At 37.3% G+C, this 22,463-nt stretch overlaps 1 protein-coding gene across 3 annotated transcripts in view; it reads left to right on the top strand.

The window, feature by feature from the left end:
* CPEB4 (cytoplasmic polyadenylation element binding protein 4) overlaps positions 1-22,463 on the top strand; it is a 64,394-nt gene that overhangs the window by 19,806 nt on the left and 22,125 nt on the right. For 2 of the 3 annotated variants that reach the window (XM_060008369.1, XM_060008368.1), the window contains exon 3: positions 18,417-18,467. The exons of the other annotated variant lie outside the window; for it this stretch is intronic. In XM_060008369.1, the coding sequence (XP_059864352.1) occupies positions 18,417-18,467 (51 nt within the window). The remainder of the gene's footprint in view (positions 1-18,416; positions 18,468-22,463) is intronic. 3 annotated transcript variants of the gene reach the window in all.

Genomic DNA, 22,463 nt, shown 5'->3' with positions numbered 1-22,463 from the left:
CAGTCAGTTCCATCAATTTTATACATGTACCTCTTTTTGTTCAAAAACAAACATTTTATGCACATCCGCTGTAAGCCCTTCACAATACCAATTAAGGGAACTACCTACAAGAGTTATTGCTAAGGGAGGGCAGTTAACTGGAAAGATGGGAACCATACTCCTAATTTTTTTTTTTTTTATCTCTCAGGCAAAACCTGCTAAGTGCCGCAAAACCTTTATGTCTGTTCACCAATGACAGTGCCTATACACTAGGAAGAGTTCAAATGTTGATAGATTTTTTGGCCTAGTTTCATGTTTTTTAAAATGGCCAACAGTTTCAAAGTTAAAATGAAGCTTTGTAGTTCTTGAAATACTTTTTCTGTATTATGTTAAAAAAAAATAGTGCTATTCCCACTTGGATTCTGGTCTCAATTCTTTTACCCTGAATAAGATATTGCAGTTTGACTAGGCCTCAATTCCTTCATCTTTAATAGGGGACTTAGAACCACTCTTATGGTAAGGGACTTAATAATGGGGAGCTTTAAAAATACAGGTGCCTGGACCCCATCCCAAGTGTGGGGTGGGGCTTATGATATTTTTTAGTGTCTCACGTGATGTTCCTGTGTAGCCAGAGTTGAGAATGAGCAGATTAGATGTTCTCTAAGGGCCATTCTAGCTCTGATTTTGTGAAAACTACCCCACAAAATAAAATATTTTTCTGCAAAACATCTCGTTTTACTAGACTGAAGAGTTTATTTATTTATTTTTTAAAGACATTTGGGTTGTTTGATATATTTGGTCCTGTCACAAGTTGTTTGTTCGTTCGCTCATTCATTCATTCATTCATTCATCCAATGTTTCTGAGCCTGCTTTGTGCCAACACAGCTTTGTGCTGGGATCAAAGGTGGCAAAGAGCCTGTGACTTCAAGTGGTAACCAGCTTGGCCTAGTTTTCCTTTGAGTTTGGTTTATCATATTACTGATGCAGTAAAACTATTTTTCAGCAAACCTATAACAATAAATTTTTTTATGAGGAATTTTTTTGAGGTCTGGAGAAATGAAAAATAATATGTGAAAAAATGTGTCCATCTGATGAACTAACTTTGAAGTGGGATTATTTTGAAGGGCTTGACTGAATTCCTCAGGGAATTCTGATGGCCTGTAATCTGATTGCATACTTTGTTTCTGAGGAAAGAGGTCTCTCAGAATTGGCTTTTTTTTTGGTCACTTCTTAGCATTCTGACTTTGGCTAGTCCTTCAGCCTCTTCGAACCTTTGTTTTCCCATCAGAAAAATTAGGAGAGTCTAAGGCCCTGTCTAGCACCAGAAAAACTGCACACTTCAAAATAAAGTAGCTAAAGGAGAAATCTGAGTAGTCTGTGAATTATACAGTCTCACTTTCCTGGTTTTGTACTATAGTTATGTAAGATGTTCCCAGTTGAGAACACTGGAAAAAGGGTACACAGAATCTCTCTGTACTACTCTTTGTAACTTGATGTGAGTCTATGATTGTTTCAGAATTAAAAGTTAAGTACAGAAAAAGTTTCTAAAGGACACTTTTTTTCCTTAATTGATTTCCTCAGCAACTTTTTTTTTTTTGAGAGCCTCTTCTCTTATGTACTAGATAATAGGGATAATAATTAGAACTCATTTTCATGATAAGTACCTATGTCTTTTATCAGAGAAAACAGTTTACAAATGGCAGCAGTATAAACACTTTATTATGTGATGCTTCTAAGAAGTAAGCTTCTAACTAGTATTTATGTAAGAGTTTGCACACATTATTCTAATAGGATTAACAACATTTCCTTGGTTTATCGGATACAGTGAGGACAACTCAGGTTTATTTTTTCTTCTAGTTTGCTAAGTGGTTCATTGTGTAAACTTCTGCCTTTATTCTATATTCCCTTTTAAATTTATTCTTACCACTTTTTACCTAAATTAGGTTTCTTTAGGCTGATTCTGTAAAGTTAATTAAAAGTTAAGTCTGGTGACAAAAAATTAACTGATTGACCTAACGTGGGAACACAAATGTTTTGTGAAATTATGACATAAAAGAGGAAGTGTGGCATGATGGAAAGACCATGGGTCTTGCAGTCACATAGACCTGGATTTAAATTGCCATTCTGGGTCTCCCCTGGTGGCGCAGTGGTTGAGAGTCTGCCTGCCGATGCAGGGGACGCGGGTTCGTGCCCCGGTCCGGGAGGATCCCACGTGCCGCGGAGCGGCTGGGCCCGTGAGCCATGGCCACTGAGCCTGCACGTCCGGAGCCTGTGCTCCGCAACAGGAAAGGCCACAACAGTGAGAGGCCCGCGTACCATAAAAAAAAAATAAAAAAATAAATTGCCATTCTGCCACTATAGTCTTGTGGTAGTTATGAGGATTAAATGATATCATGTGTCTATAAAATACAGCATACTGCCAGTTCATTGAGAAGACACTCAATAAATGGTATCGAGTATTACTAAACATCTATTAAGTTCTGTTTTCATGCTTATCAAATGAGAAAACCGGTTTCAGTATGAGTGCCAAGGAGACTTAAGCATATTAAATGAACTTTGTGTATTTTTTCCTTCTAAGAGAAGTAAGGAATTCACAGATGAGTTCATGGTCCTAAAATGCCAGACTGCAGTTATGCTTGATTTTTTTTTTTTTTAAACCAAGATGATGAACTTTATACCATTGTAGTCTATCGCAATGCAGTTTTGCTCAGGGGAATACTTTATTTCTTGTCAAACTCGCCTCTGATTTAGATAGCTATTTTAGGAAAACTGTGTTTGATTTTAACAGTGGTTCTATTGTGAAATTTTGTTTAAAGGTGATAATAAAAGCTGAATATCTTTAAAAAATCTAACACATTGTCCTTTTAAAGTAAGTATATAAAACTGCCTGTCCATTTTGAAAATGAATAAATAGCCTCTTCATGTGCTCTGCTTCCTTAGAAACAGATAAAACAGAAAATGGGCATTATTTCTATGAGACTAGTACAGAATAATATGCCTTTCAAAAAATTAATTTGAAAATTGTTTTTAAAAAACTATCATATGGAGGCAGGTTTTATATTTGGGTTAGTTTTATCTTAAAAATAACTATAAAATATATTATGAATGACTTCATTTATTTATTTATTTATTATTGTTGTTGTTTTCATTTATTTTTATTTTCATTTGCAATTCCTCATAGATATGTCGTTTGTGTGTATGTGTTTAAATAATGAAGCCTAAAATTGATACAAGACCTGTCAATTGAATGAAGTCGTTAAGGCTGTATTATTTATTTAAATTAAAAAAAAAGAAACCCCAAATTGAATTTGCCTTTTCCTTTTGGGAAAAAAGAAAAAAATCTCCCTTAATGAAGTGGGTTTAAAATTTTATTTTATTTTTGCCATCAACAGACAAGATGTTAATATGCCTAGGAACTTTCAAATATAATTTTTGAGTTTATCTTTTATGAATATGCTGTTGATTCCAGTTGGCTTGTTTAGCAACCTTTTTTTTTTAAAGAAATGTGCAAATAAATAGCTAGCCTTCATTTCATAATTTATATATATATATATTTACAGTTCATTTAAAAATAGTTTTTCTAAGAATTTTAAGGCTACTGTCATTTTCTCCATGTACAGAGGTTTACTTCTTGGAGAAGAAAAGGGTCCTCCCTCTGCCTTATCTCCATGTCCTTTCACTGATCAGCTGGCATGTCTGTATGTAGTATTTTTATCCACGAAATTATGTACTGCCTTCTCCATAACTAACACCAGTGACAGTCTGTAGCACTTCTTCCCCAGAGAACAATTTCATTTTCCTCACTGCACACCCAGTCTTACGAGCTAAGAGCCTGCTCTGTAGACTAATTTTTGAATTTTGATCTCTGAGATGGCAGCTTGTGCATTGCTACTATAATTATTAGGCTTATCAAGTATTTTCTTCACCTGGACAGGAAAATCTTTTACTATTGTAGATGCTGAGATGATTATTTGGGAAGTATTGTATCTTACTGTTATTTATGTTTTTTCCTGCCTGTGAAATTGCTACTTATTGTTTAGAAATGGAGCAGCATGAAATCGATTAAAAACACGTGCGAGTGCATCTGTTTTCAGCCCTTATGAAGCATAGTTTGGACACAGTGAAATAAAGATTCATGAAGTGGTATTACATTCAGTGTACAGTAGGAGAAACCTCTAAAAATTAAGGAGACTTCTTAAATTTTCTTTCCTGTATGTGAAGGGAATAAAGGAATATGTGTATAAACCAAGAAGCAGTAGTTCATGGAATGGAAGCAGAGGGAGACAGCACTGGAATAAAAAGACAAAAACGAGTATTTGAAAATTATCAGATGTCAGAGTAGAACAATTCAGAGTTTCATAGTAGTGGTTGAGTGTTTTAAATCATATATATGAAAACAATTTAATATCCAGTTTGCTTCATTTCACTAGAAAGCCAAATGAGACAGCAAAATTACTGAGAGAACAAAGGCAATCTGTAAATTGTCAAAACATTATATAGTTCTTCAGATATTAATTAACTAAATTATGAATCAGAATATCATTTTATTTTTCCTCAGAATACTGTGAAATTAGAGTCTTCCACTCTTCATATTGTTATAGGAAGTATCTTGCTTCCAGTTTTTGGAAGGGGAAGCTCAGCATATCTACCCCAGTCCCTCTGAGTTTCAGGCATTTTAAATACTTAATTTGCATGTGGGCAATGATGATTGCATTCAGAAATGCAAGTTGTTTAAAGTGCCAGTCTTTTACATATTCCCGTTGTGCCCGAGAAACCTATTGCATATGTCAGTCAAGTAAGTAGTGGGAGTGTGTTAGACCTTACTGCCTCACTTGCCTCATGCATTAATTTAATAAGAACTTATTTTAAGAGCTGGACCTACTCCAAAAATGCTATGCATTTAATTCCAGACTGCTGAAGGTACTGTGACCTTGCATTTTAAAATACTTCTGAGATTTTTTTTTCCTTATCTACACATTAAATTAGGGGCCCTCTCCAAACTATTTTTCATGGCTGTGAATTTGTTTGAAACAAATGCTTCAACGAGTGGGCAAGTGATGATTCCATCTGTGCCTCTTTTCTTTGCTGCTAAGCAGAACCATTTATAATAATCTCTAGAAGAAAATCATGAAACTCAGTTGAAAGTTTAGTACACAAAGCCAGTTTTGTTAATTTTCTATAAGATTTTTTATGTCACTGTGGGAGAGAGTGACTGTTGGGATAATTATTTAAATTCTATATCTTTACAGTAGGGGAAGGAATAAAGTTAGTGCTGCTTTAAAAAGATATCATAAATAATAACCAGAAAACCTTAAATTTTCCTTCGATCCACAATTGTTTTAATATTCCTATACTCCAAATTGCAGTCACTTAGCTCAGTATTTTCAAGAACAGATGTTGTATACCGATACAGATGTTTTGAACAGATATTGTATACTGACTTTGTGTACACTGAGATAGCTCTGGAAACCTTCCATGAGAATTGCTGACAATAGGACTAAATTTAATATCATTCAGTTATAAATCTGAGTTTCAGAGTAAATACAGTTCTAAAAAATGAAAGGGACTTTTACCGAATAAGTTCTGTTGCTGTAATATTATTTAAATGATTTATTTGAAATAGTTGTGGGGAGATGTAATCTCTTACAGTATTTAACCTTTTCCTATTTAAATCAGTTTGCCTGTGGCAATTTGAGGAGAGACAACTATGCACTGCTCTGCACCCTACTCCCCAGTCACCTTTTTAAAGGATTAGATGGATGTTTTTCTTCAAGGGATATTTAATGGGCCATGATACAAAGTACCATAAGGAAGACACGGATAAAGCAAAACGGCTAAATTTTACTTGGATTCATAATCAAATTTCTCCTTCTTAACAAATTACCATTATGTGGTATCAAATGTCTTCTGGTGAATTGGGGGATCTTTAAATATTACAAGTGTTGAAGATTCAGAGTCTTCCAGGCAGCAGCCCTGCAAACCTGGCTGGAGCCTTCCTGAACTCGGCTGGTTCTTTCTTGCTCTGCTTGGGTGATACCAAGTAATTCAAAGCAGCGTAGCAGGGGAGTGGCTGCAGTCTCTGGGGAGCAGAAAATTGCCTTACGCCTAGAAGCTTCATGAGTAATGGAGTAAGGCACACAGCAAAGAATACAGTTCATAAACGTGGCTACAGTTGAACTTCGCGTGTGGCTATTAGAAGTGAGGTGGTTTCCTCTCCTTCCCCACTCTCCCTTTCCTGACTGCTGAAATGGAACATCCTAAACATTCTTTCTCTTTTGCTTGACTTAGTTGTGCCGTAGGATGGGACCTGGGCTTCTGTGTTGAGGTAACTTCCTTTGTGAGGAAGAAGGGGGCAAAGTGGTGGGGCATGATTTTCTGTGTATTACTGGTGCAGGGTGTATTCGTAATTCGGACCCACTGTCTCCTTTTCGGTTTACTGTTGGTCAGGATTTTTCTGATTCCTCACAGCACAGTGCAGGCAGAGTTTACAGAGGTGTCAGTTTCAAACTGTGTGACTATACTTTTCCACGTTGAGGATTGCTGTTGTTTTGTTTTATTTTGTTTTAAATTTTTCAAGGGGAGGAGGGGAAAGGGCAATGCCTGGGAGGACAAAATGTGATGTTTGTGAACACGGATGTGCTCGTAGCCTTGGATTGAAGTCTTCCTTACTCTAGGCTCTGAAGTGAAACCAACTTGGTTCATACTAAATGCTCCTGTGCCTTGGCCAGATCCTCATCTGCCTGATTTTTTTATATAATATGTACTGGTAAGTACAAAGTAGTGATCCTCTGTCCTCTGCCCTCCATGTGTTTGTGATAGAATATTGACCCTTGTTCTTATTTGTTCCGAAAATCATACGAGCAGTTGTCACAAAGGGGGAATTTATCGTATGTCATCGGTGATGGGGGCCCATAATTACTCAAGCAGTCCCTTATCTTAATCCTGAACATTGAGCACAGAGAGTCTTGAGCCCAGGAAAACTGAGTAGGTATCTTAAAACATTGTTTCAACTCTGCTTTTACCTGGGTGAGAGATGAGGGTAAAGGGGGGCAGAGGGGAAAATGACAGTAAACTTTTTATGTTATTAGAAGGTTGAAGAGCCTAACGATTTCTTTCAAAGGTGCTTTTAGCTCATTAACTTTTTTTTTTTCCTTTACAACTGTATTAAGGCTCACGTACTTTATGGCTGTTGTAACTTGATTTTGTTAGACTCACATTCAGGGCAGGGATTGGTAAAGGAATAAACTATATGTGACAGTTAACACTTAGAAATACCAAATCAAAAAACAAGCAGCAGTCAGGTAGCAAATTAGTGAGTGCTTTTGAGTGTGATCTTGTACATTTTCACACTAAGTACTGTGTACAGCTTAGTAAGTATAGATATTACCATGTGGACAGACAAAAATATTTTCCATTCAGAAATAAAATCTGAATAAATTCAAGTAGTAAGGTTTTCAGATTTTGTCAGCAGTTTGTCAGTGTCAAATATTAGGGACCTCCCTACCGTGTAAAAAAGTAGAAGGAGGTCCAGAACATTTATAGAGATCCGTTTTGTTCATGCACCATGTCCAAATTAATAATATATTGTACCTTTTGATAGTGTCACTTATTATTTTTCTGTTTTTTCCTTCTATATTATAAAATTCTGTAGAGAGGTGACTTGCTGTTTCATTTCCTGACAGCTACTAGGACAGCCCTATATGCTAATAATCTGCATAATGAAAGCCCTTTTGATTATGGAGTAAATACAATGGTGAGTTGTCTGTGAAGGTCTTAAGACTTTCTTTAATCCTGTTATATAATCCTGGAATATGTTATTTGCTGACTTTAAGGGAGTGGAAGCAATGCCACCTGATTCATAGCTGTCGTAAAAATATGCAAGATTCTCTTTGCATTCAATTTAACAACAGGAAGCAGAATAGTTGCACAATTGTGCCACAAAATTATTTCTTCCTGACAGGCATGGAATTTCTACCTGAATATTGTAGGCAGTTGATTTACTTAGCAGCTGTGTATACCTGATTTGTGAATTTCTTTATTCACTACTCCTTAGTTTTTTCCCCTCATGTTGCCACTATCCTCATTACCTAAGTTACAGGAGGGAAAAGAGAAAAAACTTGATGCATTTGTTGCTGTTCAGCAGTAAAAATTTGCAAAAGGAATACCTTTTAGCTAGTTTTAAACTAGTTACTACTTTTCAAATCAGATATGGAGATGGCTAGGCTGCCTCTGGGCTTCATTATCTTGTCTGATAGACCGAGTCTGAATTCAGTCCCACACTAGCACACTCTGTTCTAAAAGCAAGGCTTTGTTTTATTCTGGGTATTACCTGGTAACCAGTCAATTAAGAACATTAGTGGAATTCCGAAGGGAGAGCAGTTCCATAATCTCTTCGGAATCCAACTGGGCTGATGCCAGTTGTTATGCATTGGGAAGAGAAGGAGGAATCAACCAATTAGAGGACCCTTTTTTAATTCTTGAGAAACCAGCACTAAAGTGCAGATCTTCATTCTGAAGAGCAGCCATGAGTAATTAGTGTTAATTAGTATAAAGAATCTAAAAAAGTCTAACTTCTACTGGCTATAGTATTCCAAATAATAAATGTCTGGCATGGTTAATTAAATGGAGATATTTAAATTGGCCACTTGATCTCTTTATTGTAAAAGATCAGAAGTTGTTAGCTTATAATAGACTTTCCCAAATTGTTAGAAATAAAGAGAAGCATTTAGGAGTGTATTAAGACCTGGTTTTGCCATTAACAGTTACATGGCTTAAGTCAGTCACTTCCCTCTAGATCCTGGTTTCTCTCCCTGCAGGAGGAAATGGAGGGATTGAATTTAGTGATCTTTAAGTTGCTATCAGCAATTCCACGCAGTCTCTCTGGCATGGTATTTCTCAGTGACAAAGTTGAAGGTTTTTATAGTTGAATGACTGAAAGTATCATGGATTTCATGTGAGTTGGGGTGTGGCAGCATTTAATATTGAGTAGCTTGTAAGAAGGGATAGAACCAGAAATCAATCAAATTTATTCAGTTGAGTGAAGGCTTTGTTTCTAGACTGCATTTTTTCTTTTTGAGATAGGCCCAAAAATACTATGTCAAGGAAGCAGTTGTTTAAACTTGGCTTGATATAATGTTTCTGTTCTCAATTTGTGGACCACGGGCCTCTTCAGCCATGGGAATTACTTGATGGGGTCTAGGAACCTATTAGAACCAAGCATTCTAGTTAGATGATAGATTTGTCATGTATGTGTTGCATGATTATCTTCCAAAAGCACATGGATGCTGATGTAATACAATGAAAATATATTTAAAGGTGTTGCTGAATTCATAGTAGCCTTTTATTATTAAGGGTTTTTGTTGTGGTTGTTTTACTTGTAGTATCCACTGGCGTGGGGCTTGAGGGCTTCAGCTGATATGGTGGGGAGCCTCTCTGAAATATTGATTGAAGTAGGTCTTAATAATCATGGAAGGTTATGAAACACTGCTGTAGAGAACTTCTCTAGTTGTTCCGCTTTAAACTCCTACCATTAGAATGTCCCCCATTACCAAAAAAGAACATAACAAAAAAAGGAATTTAATAGAGGAAATAGTGGGGACGAGGACAAAGAGGAGTGAGGAGGAGTCGCTTACCTTATCCTAGATTATCATCTCCACCAAGTAGCATTTTGGAATGTTGTCTCTGGCATCTGAAGCCATCTTATTGCCTTTTGAGGCATGTCTAGGAGTGTGGACTTGTCAGGCTACATCTGGCACAGTGCCAGGGGGTAGGGGGAGCCCTGTGACAGGAGGGGTGCACCCTGGAGTGGAGTAACATGGTAGCCCTTGTTAGGAGGGGGAGATGGCTTTCTTCAACCACATGGTTTGGAAGTACCTTACATTTTAGCTTCTGCTTGTATTCCAGCTCCACACACATTTGAGTGTATTCCGTGTCCCGAGTAGTAGTAGACCACAGGACACATTTGATGCTGAGCTACATATTTCTTTTTTGAGGTGGACCTGGACATTCTGTATAGGAAACAGTGTTAACAACCAGTTTCAAGTGAAAGGGCAGTTACTTCTGATACCATTTCTCTGGCTTTTATTCTTTGCCACTTCTGAGAATTATCTCTAATTTAAATCCTTATAATAACCTTCCATGTGAGTTTTGCGATCTCCAATATACGGTTGCAGAAACTGCAGCTCAGAGAGATACAACCGCTTTTGTAAAGTCACTCGACTAACTGGTGCCTAGAGAATCAAGATAGGAACACATAGCCTCTGACTTCTGGCTCAGTAGCTTAGGTATTTATTGTGTAGCATTTGTGAGGGAAATAAACATTAAAAAAGTTTGTCTTAGTATACTTTAGACAGAGAGCAGGCATTCAGGTTTCTTAATTTCTCTGTAGGAGACTGGGGACAGAATTTAAAATCTGTATTTTATCATAATCTTCTGTAAAAGATTCAGATCTCACACCTGCTGATTTCTTATTGAAGGGTGCCTCTTGGAGGGTGGAGGTCAAAATAGAATCACTGAGGGAACTTTTCCAAGCTGGCTTATTCTTTTCGCTGATTCTGATTCACCAGGTCTGTCATGAGACTTAAGCATATGTGTTCTGGAAGTGATTCAGATAGACTCTCTCCCTCCTCAACCTCAGCCTCACTCTACTTTGAGAACCACTTTAGATATGTATGTAAAGTCTGAAGCTGTGGGAGGCTGTTCTTAAAACAAATAAATATCAAGCACTGTTTCAGGCTGTTGGGATATATCAGGAAATAAAAACTAAGACTCTTGGCCTCATGCAACTTATTCTCCAAATAATTCGCAGTTATCTTTGAACAGCCTGTTTTTTAGTTTTGAGGGCTAATTAATACGAGGAAGACTCAGTGCCTTTAGTATTGATAAAGGAAAATAAGAACTGGCCTTTTGAGACAACAAAAGATGAAATCAGATTAGGCATGAAATCCAAGTGCATTCTTCATGAAGGTTCAATAAAGTCATCAGAATTTATATTAAGTAAGTGATTAGGGTTGATGATATGTATGCAGAAAGCCAACTACTGAGTTTGCTGATGGCTTTTTGGGGTTTGCACTTAAGTAACCAGTGTTAAGAATGGCTTATTTCATCTCTAAAGTTCTCAATCATTTGCAAGTAACTTAGTTTATAGTACCTAGGGATTTCCTAAGTTTGTCTTGGTCTTCTTCATGTCAGTACAGAGAGCCATTGCTCAACATCATCTTTACCTTCTGGCCACTTCTACAATTATTTATTTTTATTCACTGGTTCTTTTAAAATATGTCTCTTATAACACATGCTTCTTTTAATCAACCTTTTTGCAAGGTAGAATTTTAATTTACTGCCTTAGCTTTGTTTCTGGATTATTACAGCTTTTCTACTATCCATTGGTCTGTTTTTCCACTTTTCTTTCCATTATATTATCTTTCTTTTTTTTTTAACTGGCTTTGGCTGGTTTACTGTGGATAAAAACTATGCCTAATTTTTTAAAGCCTAAAATATTGCCATTAATCACTGGTATCATAACATCCTCTTAAGGCAAGTTATCTTGTTGCTCTGTCCTCTAAATGCAGCATCCAGAGTCAGAAGGCCTCTGGCAGGGATAAAAATAGCCTGCCTTCCTGCTTGCTGGTTTGTTGTTAGATTTACTGGCAGTAGGAAATCTTTCAAATTCCTTAATTGGGTCAGCTCTTTGCTAGTGACTCTCTAGACATTCCCTTCTGCCTGAAATTCTTAGATGCTTTTAGATCTTCCATCTTTGCACCTGCCCTGAGTTATAGTCAAAGCAAACCATCTTTTGTTATGAAACCTTCTTTTATTCCGAACCCTTCCTCAATCTGTAGAAACAAATCCCATTGCTTTACTTACCTTAAAGATAGAGGTTCTTTTCTTTTTTTTTTTCTTTTGGCCACTATACATTCTGGTTTTCAGCTATCCGATCACAATTGAAAAATTAGATCTGAGCTATTGGTACAGAAGAGATCCTCCTTGGCTTCTGTTAAAAGGAACATTTTTAAGTTCCTTTGAATTTTCACATTTCCTAAAATATTTCTGCTACTTTGCCTGTTTGGCTATCATAAAAGTAAAGAGTTAGGTTTTTTCTCTTCTCTCCCCCAGAGAAGAGTGATATCCTTGTTTGTAACTCAGAACGTTAGCAAACTCTCATTTCTCTGAAGCCAAAAATCCCGCAGATAGCCACTCCCTTCTCCAAGGTTCCAGTTTGGGTCTAATTTGGTTAAGAGGAATCCTTCCTTTCTTTCTCTCACAAGTAGAAAACTGTTGGTTATCTTTGGCTTATAAGTTAGTGACAGAAAAGGAATTAATATTAATTAAGCACATACTCTATACTGGGAGAATTTTCTGGGCTTTCTGCAAAAATTATCTCATGAATTTGTCACATGTAAATAGAAATATCTCTGTTTTACTTCAGAGAAACTGAGTAATTTGACCTAGCTCACAAGATGGGATTGGTCCAACTCTGTACTTTTCACTGGGTGTTTCATGGCAGAGAGACCACCAGCTGCTAGCTTTGTTTTATTCACTTATTCAACAGCTATTTATTGAGTACCTTTCTCTGCTCTAAGCTCTGGGATGCAAGACGTGAAATCTATCCTCAAAGATTTTGTTGCCCTAGACTAGGAACAGAGCTTAGAGATAGGTGATTTAAATATAGTATAGGGCTTCCCTGGTGGCGCAGTGGTTGAGAGTCCGCCTGCCGATGCAGGGGACACGGGTTCGTGCCCCGGTCCGGGAAGATCCCACATGCCGCGGAGCAGCTGGGCCCGTGAGCCATGGCCGCTGAGCCTGCGCGTCTGGAGCCTGTGCTCCGCAGTGGGAGAGGCCACAACAGTGAGAGGCCCGCGTACCGCCAAAAAAAAAAAAAAAAAAATATATATATATATATATATATATATAGTATAATAAGTGTAAAGCGTGCTCTATGGAGCCCACAAGGCTGTCTGAACCGGGGAGCCCGTGGCTTGAGGCAGGGACTTTCCATAGGATGTGAGGCCTAAGAAAGAAGCTACCTGGACAGAACGGCGGAGGCTTGAGTGGTGAAATACTGGGGCCAGAGAGAAAGGAAGGCGTTCCAGACAGAGGGAGGGACCCAGAAGTAAAAGTTAATGGGCTCGTAGTTCTGAACGTGCAGAGTACCTCATGTGGGAAGGGAAATGGCATTGTGAGAGATGAACCTAGAGAGGTAGGCAAGAGAATTCAAGTATTTTTACAAGCCCCGGTCTTTAAACTGAAAGTCAAATCTGTCCTGGAGACGGGTTTTGTGTAGCCTAAACTGTGTAATTTAAATGGCTCTTTTGGAGGGGGCAAGACTCTCCATCCAGTTGATGTCAGCCCCAGCCAGTGTCTCCTTTGTAGTTTTGAGTGGAAACATCTTTACTGGAAGTCGGTTGTATCACAGATAGGTCAGGGGGTAGAATAAGGTTACTGATTATGATTTGGGGAGTTACTTTTAGGTCATTGGAAGAAATTATTTAAAATGATTATCCTTGTATCATTAAATGATAGAACATAGTAAGCACATTTTTATTAGTTCATATTGATATGTGTTCTGCGTTTGTGTGAGTATAAAGCTGGTATTCAGAAATTGAATTTATTCCACATTTCTTGGACCTTGCTTGCGTCATCCAGGCCCCCACAGCGCCATCTTGCTGCAAGTCTCAGGCAGTGTTGGTGAAAACAGCAGATGCAGAAAGGCAGTTACAGCACCTCCTTTAAAAAATTATTTATGGCAGTATAGCTTTGGCTTACTTAGATATGAGCTAAATAAAATTAGCAGGAGCAAAATCAGGAGAAGCATCTCTAGTTAAACAATAACAAATAATGTATATGTGTGTATGTATGTGTGTGTGTGTGTGTGTGTGTGTGTGTTGTGTCATGTGCATAAACCTTTTAATCGGTTTTAGAAATGGACCTAAGTCCATGCCTATACTTTCCCTATGAGAAATTTTTAACGATGTCCACTGAAAACCTCTCCTTTTTTGTTGGAGTATCTAGATTTTTATACTGTGAGTCAATAAAAATACTAACCCAGAATTTCATGCTTCTTGTCACTTCTTTGGACTGCATGGCTATATTTTAGACAACCTTGCAGAGTTATCCCCTGTTATCATTCCTTGGCCTGTACCATGACCCCAACAATGCTGGCATGACTGAAAAAGAGAAGGCCATAGCATGAAATCTAATAGTGCTATAGACCATTTGATATTTTTCGTTGCTTGTGTGTTTGAAATGGCAACATTTATTGTATCATTTACTGCTGAATCATCGGTAGCAATAGTATCTGGGTTACATTTTAGAAAACAAGGGTACTTTACCTAATTTTGAAAATAATGGAAACATTTTAGAGTATTTCCTTCTAGTCTTTTCTCCTTCCATCTCATTAACTCAGTTACTTTAGTTAGTGTCTTAAAAGAATATGATAATATACACTGTTGTTTTGAGCACCTCCTCCCCCCAGCAATTCTTAGTCATTCTGGTTGATAAATATTGGTTCTTTCCAACTCGCAAATGCTTAGCATACAATTGCCTAGTTCGAGTCTGAATCTTTTCTAGGCTGTAGAATTTGGTAGTGTAGTTCCCCAGAGTCACACTGTATCAGTTGCCTATATTTGGCTAGGTTGAGTCATGTCACCAAATATAGTCTATGCCTTTTGCATGATGTATGCCAGGCTTCTGGCTCCAAATGCCACAGCTGGCCTCCAGAGATGACTGCTTTTCCTGTCAATTGCGTCCCTTAAGGTTAGGACTGCTGAGCTGGCAGTATTTCTTTGCATTTATAACACAATCAATACCAAGAGCCTCCAAAGATTGAATTTTATCCACTAAATAGGTTTACTTGCCTGAAATCCTAATGCCTTCCTTCTCCCTTGAGGAATTCAATTCTAGATGTGCCCAAACCTGAGTTATGTTTATAGATAGATGAGTTATCAAAAAAACCAATGAAACAAAACCCACAAACACTGGGTTCTATTCATATTTAGATATCGCAGGGATTTTTATTTTACTTCACTTTATTCATTTGTGAAGTGCTGGTGTTTTAAGTTCAGTGGAATGAACTAATTAAATGCTTACCTGGTGCCCAAACAGGAAACTCGAGGTGCCTACGTTTTAAAAAAAAAAAAGCTCTTGGGAGTTCCCTGGTGGCCTAGTGGTTAGGATTCTGGGCTTTCACTGCCGTGGCCCAACTTCAGTCCCTGGTTGGGGAACTGAAATCCCACAAGCTGTGTTCTATCAGGGGGAAAAAAAAAAAAGCTCTAGTTCCTAAAGGGGGCTATTACTTAAAAGAGATAAGAAAGTTAGCCAGTAGCTGAAATGATTACGTGAGAAGGTTGGCTGTTGCAATATAGATAGAAATAAAATCTGGTGAGTTAATATAACAAGGGGTTTCCGTTTGGGGAAAGGCGCCCTGGAAAAAAATATGAAAAACAAACAAGCAAACAAAAAAAGATTTGAAAATATCCTCCATTGGAAACAAAGAAAGAGGGCCACTGTCTCAGAGGGAGGGAGGGGATTGTCAGTAATCTAGCCATGGAATAGAAAATGCAAAAATGCCGGTGAAAATTAGCATCCGTAGAGCAGAGAGAATATTAGAGCAGAAATAAAAGGGGTACAGGGAGAAGGTGAAAGGCTTGTAGAAGACAAGGCACTTGTCCCATGGCACTTATAATGGGAGCTTTCAGAGAATTTCCAGAAAGGAAGTGATATATATTCTCCATAATAGATGTCATGAGTGGATGACTCTAGATATTTTAATTACAGAAGAAATTTATAGAAGGAAAGGGCAGGTAGGATAGGGAAGCATTATGAAAGTTTTTTTCAAAGGTTTCTTAATGTCACTGCTAATATTTTAAAATTGAAGTAGAAGGCATTGCTGCTGGTTTAACAAAATATTACAGGTATCTTTACTACTCAGAGGCCAGAACTAATTCCAGCCTGACAGGACTCATGAGAACAGGTCAAAAAATAAAAACAAGTATCACTTTGAGAGTTAAACTGTGAATTTTGCCACTGATTCTTCAGTGCTCTATTGTCTTAGCTGAAGGTTAGAACTACTGCATTTAGAAGTCTAAGGATCAGAAAAAGTCTCAAACGTTACCTACCTTGGGGGTGGAGGGTGGCATCTCTTTAGGAGGTGTGTGTTGAGGCAGACTCTGAGAGAACTGAGTTAAGGGATATTTTCGTGCCTGTCAAGTTGAAATATTCTTCTCTCTCTCTCCTTAAAAGGTACCCCAAAGGTGAGTTTCTGATAAGGTGGAACTTGATTTGTTAAACTGGGCCAGCTAGTTTGGGAATTTGTTTTTTGGATCCTCATCGTTAATTATCCTTCCTTAGTATCAAGTAAGAAGCATTATAGTTCATATGGAACAGCCCTGGTTTCAGTTGGAGTGTTAAGAGTATCTTCAATTAGATACCCAATTAGAGTATCTTCTTAGAAATAGCAAAACATTTTCTTAACTTCAGTTAATATTGTTAAATATTTTTGTTTCTGTGTTGACTTATATCATCTTTTTAAAACATGTTTTATGATAAATAAAAATGGTATGAATGATAGCTGTTAATTCATTTACCAGAGGGTTTTACAGCTACAAAATTAATGCAAATGTTCCATCATGGAAAATCAGCTGCTATTTGAGTCAAGTGATTCAGAAACAGCACTCCCTCCCTCCCTCCCTCCCAAGTTTTTAACAGTTAAGGTCATGTTCTTGTTCCAGCATCTCAAGTCTATGCTTTTTTAAAGATAATACTTGTGACAGGTCATATGATCTGGGCTTGTAGTTAAAGCAGTTCAGCTGGAATTCACTGGATTTGGATACTTGACTGTGTGCATATGAGCATTAAATAATGAAGCCAATTTTTAGGAAGAAATTGAAATATTAAAATTAATTTTCACCTCCTCCTTGCCCGTCTTCATCCCTACCTCTCTTCCCTAAGTAGGAACATGCTGAAATTTTAAGTGGAGCAATTAACAACTTAATTTTTTAAATCCTTGTATTTGGTGTTAAATGGTAGAAAAATTAAGTTCAGATTTTGTTTCACATGAGACTCCAAGGTTTGCACGTGGATTAATTAAAGCTGTTAGCCACAGAGAACAGTTTTCTCTTTTCATGGCATGAGTTTATTTCTGTGGAGACTATTTCAAAGAAGTAGGATTTTGAGAGACTGAAGGATAGTTGTGGTCTAAAGTTCCTTTTTAAAGAGTTGTAAATGTGTGGCTGGTGGATTGATAGGACCACGTATTAGATCTGGCTCCCGCAGTGTTCTCTGGAACTAGGTGGAGTCTTCCTGGCATCTTGAAAGGCTTGCCCCAGCCTCCAGGCCTGGGAGAGCCTCTGCTTACCCACCTTTTCATTGTCTTAGAGAGTCTGTTGTGGTTCTGTGGAGTCAGAGTTTAGACTGCTGGTTTCCTAATTGGAATGTTTGTAATTCTGAGTCAATTTTAAATTCTCACACTGCTTCTGATGTATAGAGTGCTAGACAGTGGTGGGTAATTAACAGTGAAGCTCCCCTATCCATTCCTTAGATGAATAAGACTTGAGGGTTCTCCACCATTCTTATGAAGGGCGTGGGGAATATGGAGACATGAAAATGTTGTCATAGTGAGTTTTGTAACTTATAGCATAGAACTAATTACATGATGTGTAGTCTAGCTACCTCGACTTGCATGTAGAAACTCTTGCAAAACAGAAATGCATTCCCCCCCCCCCTTTATTTGTGGCTACCAATTTGGAAGGTAGAGCATCCTCCCAAAATTTTAGACTTTCACAAACCCTTTTCTGGAGGGTGCCTTGGGTGCCCATTTTAGGTTCAAAATTCGAAGGAAATTAACCCAGCATTTGCTGAATGCTATTGTGCCTCTGGGCATTGTGCCATGTGCTTTGATATTTTCTTCATGTGTAAGTACAATGAAATGTGCCTCTTTACCTTCTGTACTTACTCCCCGAAATTTGCATTTAAACCCATTAGTGTGTCTGTACATGTAGGCATAAGACTGGCACTTTTGTTACGAATTATATAAAAAAATGCTACTGCTAACTACATACTTTTAAAAAGCTATGAAAAACTACACATGAAAGAAAAATTGCACATTTATGGGGAAAAATATGAAGATTGTTATTATGAGTTGGTATGAGAACATAATGGTATAAAAAATTTCCTTTGGATGGGGATTTGGAAATTAGAATAACCGAATAGTTAAATATAAGGGGCATTTTATTTTCCCACTTTGAAACTTTCCCTTTTTGAATGTTTGTGAATATGCTGTTTGATATGTCAACTGACTCTGTGTTTATTAGCACAGCTAAGTTTTATCTCATAATACGGCTTTTTAAATACCTATTAAACAATTAATTCAGCTTTGTTGTTGAATACATTTAAACCATCTATGAAAAAAAATAAATTTAGTAACGGCCTTCTTTTACCCTCAGGTCGTCTAAACTATTCATATCCAGGATCCGATAGCTCTCTGCTTATTAATGGTAAGTGATAATTGATTCACCTTAGTGAAGTTCAAAGAACTGTAACAAGTTAGTACTGGGTAGAAAATACAGTAGTTAAGCCTCAGCAGGTGGAGAAATGACATTAGTTTGCTCTATAATGAATATGCAAGTTGCTATTAATCTATCACCTATTTTATGGATAATTATTATTCCTCCAAATTAGAGCAGGAACTTTTTTTAAACTTTGAGAGCCAGCTAATTTGCTGTCTTGAAACTGGTGACAATGAGAATAAATGAGACTCCCATAATGACACATAAAGAATGGCTTAATCCAATGTTAGCTTCTGTAGAGTGACCTTTGAAATGTCAACATAAAAACCATTTCCATGTAGTTGGAAAAGTGTTCCAGGAGAAAGGGGAGATAATCAGAGATCGAAAGTCAGACAAAACAGCCTGAGACCACAGGGCTTGACACTGCAAAGGACAAGGTCATTCACTGTTTGCTGTCTAATGACAACAAGAAAAATGAAGTTTTATTAGCCTTTGCAGTGCCTTCGGTAAATTCTCCTTGCCTATTCTAAATATTACCACTGCGCTGTTGAGTTCTCTTTTTATGTGCATATTCTGAAGCAAACTAAATTTCACACGGAAGGAGGGGCCATCTACTCACAGAAGGAATTAAAGAATTAAAAATTGTCTTTTTTGTAGTACTATAGCTTAAAATAATTGGGTGGAATACAGAAGTCTTGTTTACTTTTTTTCCACTCTTTTACTGTTGAATATGGATTTCAAATTTGTGTGTTCTTAATGCCTTCCATTTGCCAAAACTCATTTTCAGTCCCACCACTTCTGTGAATTATTCTTGACCAAATAACTATATTCTGCTCATTCCCCAAACAAAGCAAAACCAAAAAATCCTACTGCTTGTCCATGCTATAGTATGAATGAGGAATTAAAAATTGCTTTTATGACTGGATTTCTTTTTGCTTAGTGTTTAAAATCAGTGTTCTGTAGAATGTAAGATTGTTGAGCCAAGAATGTTAGAAGATTTGATTTATGAGAGTTGCTGGGTGCATTAGATCCTCTGGAGACTATATGGTTTGTAAAAACCTCACTTGTTCATTAGTCTTTCGTCTTTTCATGCTACATTTGCCAGAAATAATGCCAAAATATAATATCTCAGTGTAAATGTGTGTAGACCGAAAACCAAACACAGTGGTGACGGTGGCATCAGGATAAGGGGGGGTAATATAAGGCTTGCCATTGTAGCATGGTTTCGTCTTTTCCTGTGGAACGAGTTCCAGAGTCAAGTGCTGGAAATTGCAGGGAACCAAGATTTGAGATACTGTTGTGTGATCTTAGGCAAAGTGATCAACTCTTTGTTGTCCCAATTGCTTCATGAAGTCGCTAAATTAGATCAGTTGCCCCTGGGGTCATCTTTGTTGAGATGAGAAAAAGAAACACTCTCTAGTGGGTTTTCCTTAAAGCCCAATTCACTTAATATTTTTTGAGTCTTTTATGAGATTCTTTCCTTTTACCTCCCCTCCCCCCCGCCCCGTTAATATTCTTTAAGAATAGATTATGTTTTAACAACCCTTACTTGGCAAAGAAAAAAGAAAGGTAACTTTCCCCTCTGAATGTTTATGTTTTGAAATTTTATTGGCCCATAGATTCTAGAAGGAGACTAGATGGTTTTTACTGTTGTAGACATGGAAATTTTGTTATAGACGTATACTGACTGAGGTTAACATTACCTCAGACTGAAAGATAGGATGATAAAGAGCAAAGAGATGTCAAAGAGGGGAAACTTGCTGGCTCCTCAGGCAAGACCCAGAATATGGGGTTATGGCTGCCATGCTCTCAGATCCAGTATTCAGCTTTGCAAGGTCCCGGAACTTGATTTTGTCAGATTTGATCGAGTGCTAGTTCTTAATAACAAGCCAACTAGGACCGGGTGCCAATTTATGCATTCATAATGAGGAGTACAACTTCTGGGTAGACCAGATGCTAGAATTTACTGATAGACCCATTCTCTGATAGCAAAGTGCAGGTTTTGGAAGACTGCTTAAAAATCTTGAAATTAAAGCAAGGTGGAGGTGGAGGAATGTTAAGACAGTCCTTTAGTCACCTTGATTTAGGCTTAGGCATTGCCCATTCTCTTCAGTCAAATTTATGAACCATCTTCTATGGTGGATTGCTTCTGTAGATAAATTGATCTCATTCATATGTTGATTCTTAGTAGCTTTGTTCTCAGTATAGCTCAGGTTTTGGGGATCCCCATATTGAAAATCTAGTATAATCCATTCATTATGTTTAATGAAGATAAACTTAAAAATCACAAATGCTACCCATTTCACAGGACTGTGGTGGAGATTTAAGTGCATGTGCAATCATTTAGCATAGCACCTGGCATGTAGTCAAATTAAATAATTAGAATGTCATTTTGGGGGGATTGGGAATATTAGTGCCAAAGATTTACAAGGGAAAAAAATACAAAACAAGGGATTATGATTGTCTATGAACGAACATGCTTTCTTTGTCTTATTAAGAGCGATAACCTGAAACTTTATTTACTTTTAAATACAGTCCCTTTGCATCTTACATCCATTCAGCTTTTTCTTAAAACTGAAAATAAAAGCCAGATATGTTGTGTTGCTTTATATTCATTATTCAATTTTAAGACTTTAAGGAACCATCAGGAGCTGTTCTTTCCTGTCCACCTAAATAGTCTACTCAGGCTTTTAAAAACCTTTAGAAAGGTGATTATATAGCTATACTCTACTTTGCTTCAACTATAACTTTCAGAGCTTTTTCTTCCAAGCCTCTGTTGAGTTGAGAACCATTCTTGCTTTGTTTGAATAAAAATGTGAAAGACGGTTCTCACATCGACATTTGAATTTTGACATGATTTTTATTGTATAACTTGTTTTCAAATTTTCAAGCAATCACAAAGCGTTTTGGAAAGAAGTGGGGTTTAAATCCTAAATAAATAAAAAGAAAAAAAGATTCAGAGTAGTTAGTCTACTAGCTTCAGCAATTTATATTGGAATAATATTGGAATTTGCATGTACAAAGATAAAAAGAGCTTACTTATCCAGTGGATCAGATTCAGGTTGCTTTCTTTTTTCCCCTTGGCTATGCTCAGTCATCAGTTTTCAGATTATGCAGTTACCTTCATATTACCACTCATGACTTTTAAAAGACACTGCCAGTATAATTCAACAAATAATAATTGCATGTTCTAGGGAATTATTATTGTTGTTATTAGTCGTAGAGATATTTTTGAGGGGCATTCTTGGGGAAAATCCTTGGATTTTAAATGTATTAAAACAAAACAAAACAAAACAATTTTCTAGATACTTTCTGGATATGGGATTAGTTTGCTAGGACTACTGTTAACAAGTACCACAGACTGAGTGGCTTAGACAGAAATTTATTTCCAGTCTTGGAGGCCGGAAGTCTGAGATCAAAGTGTCAACAAGGTTGATTTCTTCTGAGGCCTCTCTCCTTGGCTTGTATGGTAGCTGTCTTTTCCTTGTCTTTACATGATTTTCCCCTGTGTGCAAGTCTGTGTCCTAATCTCTTGTAAGGACACCAGTCATTGGATCAGGGCCAACCCCGGTGACCTCATTTAACCTTAACCACCTCTTTAAAGGTCCTGTTTTAAATACAGTCACATTCTGAGGTTCTGGGGGTCAGGACTTCAGCACATGAATTTTGAGGAGGGAACACTATTCATCCTGTAACAGATGCCGTTTCCTAGTTAATCTTATACATAGTAGGAAGATAGTTAGAATATCCATTTTATGTTATGATAAGCAAGCCTGAAACTTACTCAGTTTCTCAGCTAAGTCCGAAAGGAGTGCTAAGCATAGGCCAGACTCACCTTATATTCCTCTGGTGTGTCTTGGTTTAGCTCTGAGATAGATATCAGATTAAATGATTACTATTCTTTTTACCCAACTTGAAGCTTTATTTTATCCAAGAAAACTAATATTTAACCACCACTATCTCTGTATAAAAGTGCTCGTGCCT

The sequence above is a fragment of the Delphinus delphis genome, chromosome 3, assembly GCF_949987515.2.
Source record: "Delphinus delphis chromosome 3, mDelDel1.2, whole genome shotgun sequence".
NCBI classification, from domain to species: domain Eukaryota; kingdom Metazoa; phylum Chordata; class Mammalia; order Artiodactyla; family Delphinidae; genus Delphinus; species Delphinus delphis.
The sequence above is the reverse complement of the archived record's forward strand: the minus strand, read 5'-3'. Positions and strand labels throughout refer to the sequence as shown.